The sequence below is a fragment of the Lynx canadensis genome, chromosome A1, assembly GCF_007474595.2.
Source record: "Lynx canadensis isolate LIC74 chromosome A1, mLynCan4.pri.v2, whole genome shotgun sequence".
NCBI lineage: Eukaryota > Metazoa > Chordata > Mammalia > Carnivora > Felidae > Lynx > Lynx canadensis.
In genome coordinates, this window is record NC_044303.2 from 234,547,697 (window position 1) to 234,561,136 (window position 13,440).

At 50.1% G+C, this 13,440-nt stretch overlaps 1 protein-coding gene across 1 annotated transcript in view; it reads right to left on the bottom strand.

The window, feature by feature from the left end:
- ADCY2 (adenylate cyclase 2) overlaps window positions 1-7,619 on the bottom strand; it is a 404,823-nt gene extending 397,204 nt beyond the window's left edge. Inside the window, 2 exon segments of the mRNA XM_030332755.1 lie at window positions 7,390-7,554; window positions 7,557-7,619. Coding sequence (XP_030188615.1) covers window positions 7,390-7,554; window positions 7,557-7,619 — 228 coding nt within the window.
- Window positions 7,620-13,440: the final 5,821 nt, after the last annotated feature.

Sequence of the window (13,440 nt, forward strand, 5' to 3'; positions counted from 1 at the left end):
TAAAAAACATAAAAATAAATAAAAAGAAGCTATCGTACCTTATGTCTGTATGTTTCAAATACAATAAATTATTCATCCAATATATTTTAATTGTGTTAATAATTGAAAATTTCCATTTCAAGCACCAAGTTTTTTTTGTAAGTGATTTGGTTGGACTCTAAGATATAACTGGCCTTAGGTATCCCTAATAGCCTAGACCCAGGTCTCTATTCCTACTCTTTCTTGGCACCATTGTTCTGGAAACTGGAGCAAAGTCGGAAAGGTAGTTGGCAAAGTTACTCACGATGGTTTTTCAGGTAAAGGTTCCCATTACCGTTTCCATCACTCTCTCAACTGACTATGTGGCTCTGGGTCAGAAGTGTAAGCCCAGGTAAAAAGAAGGAACAAAAACATTATTTATAACATTACCAGGAACGGCTGGACCCATGAAGTTTTCTCCTTGTGATTTTTTTTTTATTGTATCCTTACACAAAGTGAGCATCAAAGCAACATCAGCCACACCTCAACTTGGTCAAACGGACGCATGCGTGAGCTAACCCAACCATCCTTTTCTCTCCTCCCAAACACACCTGGTGGTTGCAGCCAGAATTTTCAGGGGTCTGTCAATTTCCCGGTTTGATACCAAGAAATCACATCGTAAATATCTTACTTGTATACACCATTATCCAAAGCTAACAAAATCGAGAAACAGGAAAAGCCACAGGAGTGTCCATTGGGCATGAATTTTAGGGCTGGAAAATGAAACACTTATGTCAAAATGCGACTTTTAATTAAACTACCTTTGGATCACCAACTATCTTTTTTTTAATAACTCAAAGTTTATGCACAAGATGTATCACATAAAGAGAAACATATCCCCTGCTCTTCCATGCCCAGACTTAAAAATCCTATTATCCATTTAGTTTCCAGCCGGGCATACATGTCACCTACAGGATGCCTTGACAAGGAAAACCCTCTGTGGCGCAAATATACGAGTAACAGTGAGGTCATCATGGGGCTTGGGTGCAATATGTGCCTGGCGCTGTGCTAAATGTTCATATGATCTATCCTTCTTCATTCCCAACAGAGCTCCCCGAGCCTGGTTGTGCTATTTGTGTTATTTCAGACGAAACAGTAGCTGAGGCGACGGCAGGTAAATTAATTTCTCAGGGGCACACACCAAGTGGCAAAACAGACCCCGATCCAGGGCTATCAGCAAAGTTCTGTCGTGCTAACCAGTAGGCTCCTGACGGAAAGGCCAGCTTCTAAGGAAAGCAGACCTACGCCATCAATTACACACGTGTTAATTACAACGCCTGGGCCAGGGCCAGGGCTGTGTGAAACGCCCGGAGCGGAGCTCCGTTTCATCCCGATTTGTTGAGGAGGCGAGACCAAGCTCACAACACTATGCTGAACATCAGATGACAGTAATGTGGTAGTGAAAATGCTTTCACACAGTTCAGGAGCTATGCAGGTGGAAGGAGAATGAGTGAAGTCCAGTAAATTGTGCCGATGCCAATATCAAGTTATAGAAAGGACTGCTGTGTGAGTGGATTATTCACAGACACCCAGTTTAGACTATCACTAGCAATTACTGATCAACATATCAAAGTGATTAATACCACCATAAAACACCTGTAACAGAGTAATATATCAGCTCTCACAGTGTTATTACCTTTTAAATAGAATGATTTAAAAATATCGGTAACAGGAAACTTCGCAAATAGTTCAACAGGAATGATTCTACATGCCACGGTATTTATGCCAGAGATTTCTCAGACAACAAAAGCACAGCCACAAATGGGTCCTCGGCTTAATGGGGAAGACACTGGGAATACTGGGCATAATGAAAATAAATGATGCCCACCTCAACGAGCTCAACGTCAGGAAGCAGCTCTACCAAGATTTGTTTTAACATCAAAAGAGAAAAGGATTGACGTGTAACTCCATTCCAGAAAATGAGGGCTGAGGACATTCACATCAGTAGGAAATTTCAACAGGAAACCCGCGATTGTGCCTGGACCGGAGCCGGGAATCTCCGATCTGCAGTGGCCTCCAGGAAAGCTCCCCCAGGAAAAGTCGAATGCCCTGCATCTGGCCCCCGCCCTGCCCCTGTGGACCTGAAAGAAACGAGCACACTGCTTTGGGTCTCTGTCCTCATTCTCCAAGAGTGCCTTCCAGCTTTAATGCCATGTGACACGTTCTTCCATAGCAACAATGGAAATGCAACTACAGAAGACTCTCCTGACAGTACTTCCTGGGGGGCATGTTCTGGGCCAGGCATTACTCTGACTGCTTCACAAGCACTAACTTGGACCATCGCCTCAGAAGGCAGGTACTTTTCTATTTTACAAACAAGAAAACGGTGGCACAGAGAGGTTAAATAATTTGACGAAGGTCATAGAGATGGAAAGGCACAAAGCCAAAAGACCCGCGCAGAAAGATGCTCTTAACCATCACTTTCTCTGCCCCTTTTTTTTTTTTTTTTCAAATTTTATTTATTTTTGGGACAGAGAGAGACAGAGCATGAACGGGGGAGGGGCAGAGAGAGAGGGAGACACAGAATCGGAAACAGGCTCCAGGCTCTGAGCCATCAGCCCAGAGCCCGACGCGGGGCTCGAACTCACGGACCGCGAGATCGTGACCTGGCTGAAGTCGGACGCCCAACCGACTGCGCCACCCAGGCGCCCCTCTCTGCCCCTTTTTAAAAGGAGAAGACTAGGTCCTGTGCATATATTGAATTGTGCACTTTTAAGATCCCAAGGATGCTTCCAAATCCTTCCTTGTCAGCCTTCTAAATTGCAACCACCTTTCCTGCAGAAAATTATGGTTTTTCCTCATCTTTTGTTGATACCACAGTTAAGTGGAATGACTTCGTGAAAGGCTGGTTGCAATTACAAACACCTGCCAAGGAAGAGTTTCCTGAATGCAAAGAAATTCACGGGAAGGTATATCTTGAGATACCTCTACTCTGATTCCTAAGAACAAGCTCTAGTCCCATGCACCCCCAGAATTATGGGACCAGAGGAAGTACATACAACTTTTCCTGTTCCTTAAAGAAGAGGCCAGACATATTTATCCGCCTTCTCCAGCCTTCACCCCCCAAGACAAGGGTGAAGGATTGTGTCCCCACTGACATCCTACCACCCACTGGGGGCGCCGAAATACCGTCTGGAATAATAAAGCCAATCTTCCTGTACAATGACTGGGTTTCTGTGTGTGTTTCTCCGTTGTATAAACACTGATATATCTGTCCCTAGAAAAAATACCCAATTTTCCCTGGAAAACTGATTTGGAACGGCAAGTACTTATGGTTATTGTTTGAAAGATTTAGCTCACCAAATCACGAAAAAGGAAGAAGACGGGTCATATTCTCAGTCGAAATCATGCATATTACATATTTAATAAAAGCATGTATACCTGCATGGGTTTCCATCTCATAGCAAAACAAAAAATCTATTTTGTTGCAGTATCTATTTAAAATGTATGGGAATAAAAGTTTTCCATTCCAGTTGAAATATTAACTATTTCTCATCATGAATTTTAGCTAAAACAAATCTGGTTGGAGCCAGCTGGTATTTTGACAAACTAAAAAAATTATGTCAACTTTGCTAACAATGACAGGCCAATTTCGAAAAAAAAAAAAAAAAAAGCTTGCTGATTTTGGACATGGTAAGTCAGAGAGGAGTTAATTCTGATAGACGGTTCCACGCATGTAGTAATGAGAGCCAGTCCTGGAAAATGAACTGACATCATAAGACTCAGAACTTAAAGTCTGATCTCATGAGTTCCATTATTTTCTGATGCCAGGTGTCAAGTTTACTTCGCCCATCATGCCCTGTGCTCTCAGTACTACACCCCTGAAAAGCAACAGAAAATATGTTTCAAATTATTAAACAAATTATTAAAATTCAAGACATGCTATCAGACGTCCTATTTATTCTATGTCTAGATAATTCCTAGCGAATATGGGATAAAACCTATTTAATGGCTTCCTATGTAGAAAATAACTAAGCAAGATGGTGAAGTTTCAATTCAGAATTTATTTTTACAATGTAATAAAAATTCAGGGCAGCTGGATGGCTCCGTCATTTGGGCGTCTGACTTCAGCTCAGGTCATGATCTCATGGTTCCTGGGTTCAAGCCCCGCATCGGGCTCTGTGCTGACAGCTTGGAGCCTGGAGCCTGCTTCCGATTCTGTGTCTCCCTCCCTCCCTCTCTCTCTCAAAAATGAATAAACATTAAAAATAAAAGTTTAAAAATACTTCAAGAACTACTTTAACTTCATGCAGTTTCATGGACTGATTGATCATAAGTTGAAATTAAGTGAAACTGATTTGTGAATCATGTCAATTAGGGAGCTACTAAGACAAAACTTACCCTTTTATTTTTACCAGCTATTCCAAATCACTTCGTACAAAGGCAAGTCCATATAGCAAAACATCACTCTGTACTTGGATGATGCTAAGATCATTTTGTGATCCAAATGTTCTAGGAGACTACTGGATGTGCATGAAGAAGATTGCCAGACTTTTTCTACTACAAGAACGGATGGAAGTCTAATAGAAACCAAAATCAGGCAGATTCATGGGAAAGAAGAAATCTGTCCAAGATTTCAGGCAGCAAAAATAGATGTGCCGAGCTCCTGAATTACATCAGAGCCCAGCTATTCTTGTAAAGCGCTCGAAGGTGGAAACCTGGGCTGGCCCCAGGCAGCTATTTCCATCCCCCAGAGGTAGATCGCTCAGCAGCCAAGCTCTGGTCAGTCTGAGAAACGAACTCACCCCACTTGGTGTGAACACAGCTCTACGTGAACACCGGCCTGTCTTTCAACGCTCCATCTTTGTGTGAACAGAGAACATTTTCCGGAAAGCGGAACTGCTGTTTATGATATTACTAAAAGCAAAAGAGAAACGAGCCGTCTGGAGCTCAGAACTGACCCAGTCGCCCCTAACGTCTAGTATGGAAGGATACTGCCTATGGCTTGCGGGGGATTCCCACCTCCCGCTGGGCCCTGCAGCCCCAGTCCCCACCTGAAGGGAGCCTTTCCACCAAAACCATTCATACTCCCTGATTCTGGAACGTTTCTGCAGAGCTCTTCACCTTGAAAGATTCATACAGTAGTCAGTCCACAGACCAGGTACAGCAAGGAACAGTCCATTTCGCTGCCGCTGGGCATCATCCTAGGCCAGAGCCATGGCCCGGGAAGTGCTTACTCTGTGCTTTCAACGCTCTAGCTGAACGCCAGGAAAGTGTGGAAATGGTGGGTTTCTCAAGGAAAGGTAAAGACGCCTGGATAAACTGTGAAAAGGATACCACTCGCACCATGTGATGTGGAACATAAAGGAGGTGTATAAAGAGAGACTAACGGAGAGCTCAACAACAACTCAGAGAAGGGCGTCACAGCCGGACGATGCTGAACCTCAGAGAAGCCCAGGCAAGAGCATCTGTATCAGTGGGGTTTAAGAAATTCAAGGGGCGCCTGGGTGGCGCAGTCGGTTGAGCGTCCGACTTCAGCCAGGTCACGATCTCGCGGTCCGGGAGTTCGAGCCCCGCGTCGGGCTCTGGGCTGATGGCTCGGAGCCTGGAGCCTGTTTCCGATTCTGTGTCTCCCTCTCTCTCTGCCCCTCCCCCGTTCATGCTCTGTCTCTCTCTGTCCCAAAAATAAATAAACGTTGGAAAAAAAATTAAAAAAAAGAAATTCGAGACCTGTATCTTAGAAAACAAAGTGCTGTGTGTGCAGGGGAGACGTGAACTACACACTTGCCTTTAAATATATTAATGGTGCTATAAATAGGCCATCACCTGCTCCTCCTTTTCCATTTAGAAGAGAACGAGCCAGAAGGGTTTGAATTACAGATTCAACAGAATCACAAGCAGCGACGTCCTAGCAGAAGAGATTTCCAGAGGAAAGCTGACGTGCTTTCTTCCCTGCAAGTGCAGGAATGAACAAAAGATGCTTTTACAGAGCCTGGTGCCAGTCCTGAAAGTGGTGAAGAGAGACAGAGATGCCATGCCCAGTCCAGGGGGCATCCGGGGCTGCTGCCGTGGGTATGAGGACAGCGCTGAAGTCACACCCAGAAAACAGAACCAAAAGGCGCTCTCCGCTCCGGATTTTATGACAGAAGAACCAGTGTGTGATCCGGGGCATCTGCATCCCCTACATCCTATTTTGGACTCTTACCGAATTCCATCAGGAGACAGCACTTCTCGGGAAATGTGGGGAGAAAGAAAACTTTACTTTTAAAAGAACCCTATGATGATAACAAGTTTTTCCCGTGCATAATAACTGAGTGCCATCTGGCTCAGGATATCAGAAACCAATTGGCAAGTAGAAAAGACAGTTATTTTACACACTTGGTGAAATACAGGCAAACGTCCATTTATTTCTTTGCTCCGCGGACCCGAATGCACGTGCATACTTCTATTCTAAGCTACACACACACACACACACACACACACACACACACAAAAGTCATTCAGTAGAGACATCTCCAGATCAACCGCTGACCCAAAATACCCCACTGGATAATCGATGCCTGGCAGTCTGCACATACATACATAATCGCAGGCAGTGCAAAAGTTTGAACCACACAACCAGAATGATCGGTAACAGGAAGTTTACCGCCATCTACAGATTTTCCCTCCCCGCTCCAGGGAGCGAGCCAAGGATTCCTGCCTGAAAAACATAAATTGGCAAAACTGGCAGCAGCTGTTGAGTTGCACCGATGCTCCTGGTGATGAAACCCACTTTAAAAACCCGCACGAAAGAGTCGACACGATGAACAACCTCCCTAGAAACAGGAAATCAACGGTCCGTGGGTGCTTGCTACTTACAGACTCAAAGCGTGAAGACTCACAACAGGTCAACACCCCATCTCGTTCTGTCTATGGGACTAAACAGATATAAGGACAGAGATGCATAATCCTATGCTTCCCCCCTCCCCATTTCCCTCGCCATTAACCCCTTTCCCAGGGCAGGTGTGGGAGAATTAACGTGCACTCCCAACTAAAACGCCGGCTCCGGGGGCCCGTGCACGGCCTCGGGCAGCGGCCGGAGGGGTCGCGTCTCGGGCAGATGTTGCGGCCGCGGCGCCGGCTGGAAAGCGCAGCGGGCCGGGCCAGCGGGTGCGCGGGGCCGGGGTGGGGGAGCACACGCCCTGCCCGTCCACCCCGGGGAGCACCCCGGCAACTTTATCTGGGGCCCCACCTGCCACGGAAAGTTTTCTCTCGCCCGCTGCCCCCCCCCCCCCCCCCCCACCGCGAGCCGGGCCGGGAGCCGCGGGCCGAGGGGGCCAGACCCCGGGCGGGACGCGCGGCTCGTCCGGGCCGGGTCCGCCTCCGGGCGCCGGGCTCCGGGCTCCGGGACCGGGACGGCGCCGGGGCAGGTCGCGCGGGGAGGCCACTCACCAGCCGGAGCGCGAAGAAGACGGCGAGCAGGGCGAGGCAGGCGCCCATGACGATGAGCAGCAGGAAGACGATGAGCGGGTGCTGCTGGCTCATGCAGTAGTAGGACTCGTACAGCCAGTCCCGGGACCGCTGCAGCCCGTCGCCGCCGCCCGCCGCCGCCGCCGCCGCCGCAGCCGCCGCCCGGCGCGGTCCCGCAGGTAGCGGCGGCGCCGCATCGCCTCCCGCCACATCGGGCCGGCTCGCGGGGCGCCCGCCGAGCGCGCCGGCGGGGCTGCGCGCCCGCGTCCCACCCCCGCGCCGCCTCGGCCGGCCCGGCTGCCGCGCTCGAGCTGCGCGCAGGGGCCTCGGCGCGGCGGAGCTCGGCGCCCGAGCTGGGCGCTGACGCGCGGGCGGGGGCCGGGTGGCGGCCTCAGGGGCAGCTCCCGGCGCCGCCGCTGCCGCCACCGCGCGGGAGGGGGCGGGTGCGACCGGGGCCCTCGGCCCGCCCCTCTCCTCCCCCCCCCTCCTCCCCCCCCCCCCCACCGCGCGGCGCGCGGCCCGGCCTCCGCCCACCGCCGCCGCCCCCCGACGGCCGAGCCACGCGCTGGGGGCGGCCCGAGGGGGAGGGGAGGGGAGGGGGGCGCCGGCCGCGCGCCGGCCGGGACGTCCCCTCCTCCCGCCCGCCCACGCCCGGCCTCGGCGGGGCCCACCCCCTCCCTGCTACCGGAGCGCGGCCCGGGGTTCCCGCTGCCCGCCCCCACACACGCGTCCCACCTCGCTCCGAGGCTGCGGGGGCGCCCAACCTCCCCCCGCCCCCCACGAGCTCGCGGCGCAGCGGGAGGGCCCCCCCGGGAGGGCCCCCCCCCCCCGGCCTCCCAGTGGGCTGCGGGCGGGGGTGCTCCCGCGTTCTTCTGCACGAGCTCAGCGCGAGGCCGGAGGACACCTCCCATCCTTTCGTGCCCCGGACCCCGAGGACAGCTGGAACTTCTCCATTTCACCATCTGGGCGCGCCGAGGAGGGGTTCTCCCTTCCCCCCTTAGTGGGTAGGGGGTTCCCACCCTCCTGCTCCCCGCGCGGCGAGGGTGGGGTGCCCACGCTGCTTCGCCCTCTCGCGGAGGGCAGGGGACTTCCGGGCGGGGGGGCGGAGAGGGCCTGGGGCGCGAGGAGTCCCCTTAGTGGAGAACTGCCCCAGATGCGCAATGGAGGAGCGAGGCGGGCGTGACCGAGTGCTGCACCCCGCCACGTCCTTGGGTGGGCAGCCCCACTTGCGCCCTGCACGGTCGGCTTGTCACACTTTGGGGGGTGCCCACTGGGCCAAAGGGTTCCTTATCGGAGGTTCCGGGGGCGCCCTCTGACCGGCACCGTCCCCCCGCCCCCCCCCCCCAGCCCCTTGTGCCTGGCGGGAATGGCAGCCAGGGCGCGTCCGGATTGCCGGACGCTGGCGCGGGCGGGGTCCGCTCCGGGATCGCCCCCTCCTCGGGGACAGCCACCTGGGGAGGCGCCAGAGACCGCGCCGGAGCCACGTGGGGGCAGACGCTGGCGGGAGCCGTGTGCCCTCCCCGCACGCCTGGGAGTCGTGACCTCTGGCCCTCGCCCCGAAGGATAGAGGAGCTCCCCGGGGCTCCCCGAAGGATTCCACCCTTCTGGAGGTTTCCTCCTATTCGAGTGTTGTCCGGCGCAAAGACCCGAAAATCCCACCTCCTCCCAAAGCCTAAGGATTGCGAGGCACCGCGACCCTCCTGGGTCACGCCGCCAGCAAACAGCGCAGAGGGGCTCATTCCTAAGCGCTCGTAGTCTCTTCCAGGAGACGACACCTGGCTTCGCCTACCCTCGGGAACCTTCCCTCCCTGCCCCGCTGCCCGCCCGCACTGTCCCGTCCCCCTTCCCCAGCAGGGCCGGGGCGAACTGGGTAGCTGCGAGCCTTCTGGAGGCCGGGAATACGTATTCTTAGCAGCACGCCCGCTCCGCCCGGAGTTGGGGGGGGGGGGGGGCTAAGGCCAGCGACTAGCTCAGCTCTACCCCGGCGGCCGCAGGGCTGGGCTGGCGAGGGGGCGGGGGGATGGGGAGGGGCGGAGAAGAGGGGCTGGGCTCAGGGGCGTGTCCCGGACGCCCCTTCCTCGGTCCGGGGTCCTGCCCCACCAGCCTTCACCTGGTCCGGGCCTTCCCTCCTGCCCGAGACGTGGAGAGCAGGAGAAATGGAGGAGACCGTGGATGGAGAAGGTCCCCGCTGAAGGTCTCCTGTTGGTCACAAGGCTGATACCCTCCCGCCCCAGCGGAAGAATAAAACTATTCCATGTCGACTTAGTTGTCTATCGCCCCCACCCTGCCTTGTCTGCCCCCCCCCCCCGCTCTAAAATCACCCGGACTGTATAGACCACTTAACCCTGGCAATTCCAGTATCAGCCAAACCCACCCACTGGGCTTGATCCTTTCTTTTGGGCGGGGAATTTTAGGTTTATGGTGGTTCTGGGAGCAAGTCGTAATGACTGCACTGAAAAAGGGGAGTTATAAATAGCCAGACCCGGACATCGCCTAAGGAGACTCGGTGGAGGGACAGGTTACACAGTTTCTGTTGTGTGGATTCTCTTTGCCTCCCTCTGGGCTGAGGTCTCCGAGTCCGGCAGAGTTGTGCACTTACAGTCTTGTGCTGTTGGCACAACATACTAATTATTCACCTCCCCAATTCTTGGTGCTTCCTCACCCCTTGTATTGATAAACATCTTCCTTCACCCACTCAAGAAAGAAGAAAAAGTAAATAATCTGTCATTTAGGTTTATGGGCAAAAAGAGCTGAGAGATTATGAGAGAAAAGTAAATGTTTCATTATTTTCTTTTTCCTTCTAGTGTGGGAGTGGGGTATTTTTAACCACCAGTATCTCTCATGTGTATATTCTCCATATGGTAAAGGGGAGTTGTTCTAAGACTTTGAGGGGATTTTGCTAAATGCAATGGTAAAATATAATCAGAGAGACTCTGCATGGAGAAGATTTTGCACTTGACCCTTCTGCCGTGTTTTTGTCATTCATTTGTTTCCATTAAATTATTCAAGAAATATTTATTTTTGTGCCTACCGTGTGCCAGATGTTCAGAAAGGGGAATAAAAACAAAAAAGGACCGGGCCCTCCTGCATCCCTTCTGGGAATCTCCAATGTACTTTCAAAAGTAGGGCTACAAAATATGAAACATGAAAAACCAACATTCATTCCCAACACCTCCATTTCATTTAATTCGTATCATAAACCAAGGTCGTAAGTGTTTTAGAACCTATTGCATCAAGAGCGCCTTTCTGAAAGTTCACAACAGTTCCGAGTTTGAAAGAAAAGAAGAAAGCAAAGTAAGCCAGGGATGGCGCGGAACGAAAAATGCCCTTCAGCACAAAGCCAGGAGGAGCACGAAGGGTAGGCTCGGGCAAGAAAAGGATCCCAGGGCGTCCTCGGGGTCATTTCCCATCTGTGGGAAGCAGGGCTGCTACGCCACCGCTGAGGTATGGACAGTAAAGGGTCCTCCCATAATTTACCCCATATCCATTGATTCGTGACAAAGTGCGCCAAGAAATGAACTGTCCAAGCTCCAACTGGGGCTGGGGAAGTGAAAAAAGAAAAAGCATTAGGAAAAATGCTCTTTTGGAACGCTAGAGGGCAGCCCTCCACCCCCGGGACCCAGCAGGCAGGACAGGCGTTGAGGGCGTGTGTGCAGTTGCACGGGAGGGGTTGGGGGGGGGGGGAGGGCACACACTTGCTTTAAGGTTCTGCTGTCACCATCTTGAAATTCTTGGAAGGAGAGGTCACGCCTGTTCATTTTAAGTCCGGGGGCAGGTCTGGCTGGCTGGTGACACCGAACGGCCCTCCATCTTTGCCTGCCGGGTGCAGGCTTGCGGACCAGCAGGCAGGATCCTCCGCCCATCCCTCCTCGTCTGGTCATCTTTCACATCCACACGGACACACCTGAGTCTTTATAAATCTGTTAAGTAATCAGGCTGCATGGCAGGCTTTTGAATCAATGGCTTTTGCTTTAAAAATAACTCGTCTCCTAGTCCCTATTCCAAATCCAGTTAGATTAGCTCAGTCAATAAGGACACCGTTGTCCTCCGCCCAATGTCACAGTGCTCTGATTGATTCAATAGAGGCAGGCGAGCAAACTGCCAAGGACAGACACAGACATGTGCCAACCCGGAGCATATTGTAGAGCTGTGCACAGAGTATTTCCCTGTGTATTCGTTTCTCCCTGGCAAATACATCACTAAAATTTATATAATAAAGTAGGAACAGTATGTCAACAGATTCATTATCACCAATGAAATATGTTTTGTGTACCCAGATAACATTTACATTTTTATTGAACCAGAGTCTGTGAATACAGAAACCACACCACCCAAGCCAGCTTATGGCTCCTGGAAGTCTCATTAACTCTTGCAGCTCACTAAGGAACTTGTTTGCAGCTCAGTTCTTGGAGCCTCGGCAAACTTGCTGAATGTGACATTAATATATTCATTTTCGTTCCCATCGAGTGAGACATGATCTCTACAGGTCTTTGAAAGATCCTGCTTCCTTGGCTTATTTGAGAAGTTATTTCTCAAGTGACACAATTGTAAAAAATATTTCAGAGAATCATCTTCAAAATCGATTTCAGGTGATTTATTGGGATTTACGGCCCTGAACATATGAGAAGATGGCACCAGTGTTTTGGAACAGACCCTTCACAAATTCCCGCTTCCATTCCAAAATTTGTTACCGGTGTTTTGTTTTGTTTTTTTCAAAATCCACTGAGAGACACTGTGACTCCCTTCAAGAATACAGGGAGGAGTGAGAACAGGTTAATGACTAATCAGCTTCCAGCACGTCTATAATCTTGTGAGAGATATCGATTTCTCTGTTCTTGCTCAGAGAATGTGATCTAAAAAGCAATGATTCACTGCACGGAGATGTGTGCTCAGGATTTGTTGCCTAGGGAGGTACAGGAAAAGGGCGCATATTTAGCAAGCCTAAGTGGCTCACTTAGATACATTGACTTTTCTCTTTATACCCTTTTAGGTGTCCCTTAAAATAGTCACCGAAAGGATAATTTAATCATCCTCCAAAACTGATAGATAATGACTTTGAGGGACAAGAAATGGTCTATGAAAATGCTATGAAATAGTTCATGAAAAATTTTTGCCCAATTCGAATTCACTCAATTCAGATGAGATGACTTAGCTTAAGATTTTAAGCCACTCTACTACTGTTTGATTCACCATTTTACATTTAAATATGAAAATAAATCAAACTCACTGCTTGTGTTATCCCACACGGTTGTAATAATTATCAATATTCTTATAATAACTTTCTCAAGGTGCAAGATTTTTGCCTTATCTCTGACATCAACTGTGCATCTTCAAAGAGTCATAAACATCTCTGAGCTTCAGTCGATGTATCTGTAAAGGAAGAAGGGTGTGGCAACTACCCTAAGGATCTTTCTAATATGTTTATACTATCCTGAGCTGGATGATGGGATGGATTTTAATCAACTTTTTTACATCAAGGTGGAAAAATCACTTAAATTCAATAAAAACAAATGAACTGTGCCCAAAAGAGGTTAGCTAAGTGGTATGTAAGCATTTGATAGCCAAGTGCTATTTCCTTAGGTTGAAAGGCAGGAATGAGAGCATTTCCATGCTGTGCCACGGCAATTTAGTGGATAGACATGAATCTTTCTGTATTAATATGATCTGTCTTCCCTCTGGAGAAGGTAAATTCATTAAGAGCAGGAGGCTTAGTGTCTTTTCTTCACTGTTATATCTCCCTTACCTGAAATTTGCAAAACAGATAATAAGTACTTAATAAATATGTGCTAGATGAATGAAAGAATGACTGGATCATTCTTTTCGAAGGAGTACAGTTGACAAATAATGCTACAAATAGGTTACTTTAATCAGAACCTGAGTTGATAGAAATGTTGCCCAAGCCCTGAAAAGGTTATATGTATATACATGTTTGCTATTGGCACTCTGTACATTTTTTTTTAACCTCACAATGTTTTCAACTCCAAAATGGTTAAGATTTCCGAGCGGTATGGATCACCTATTGCTACCAATTCC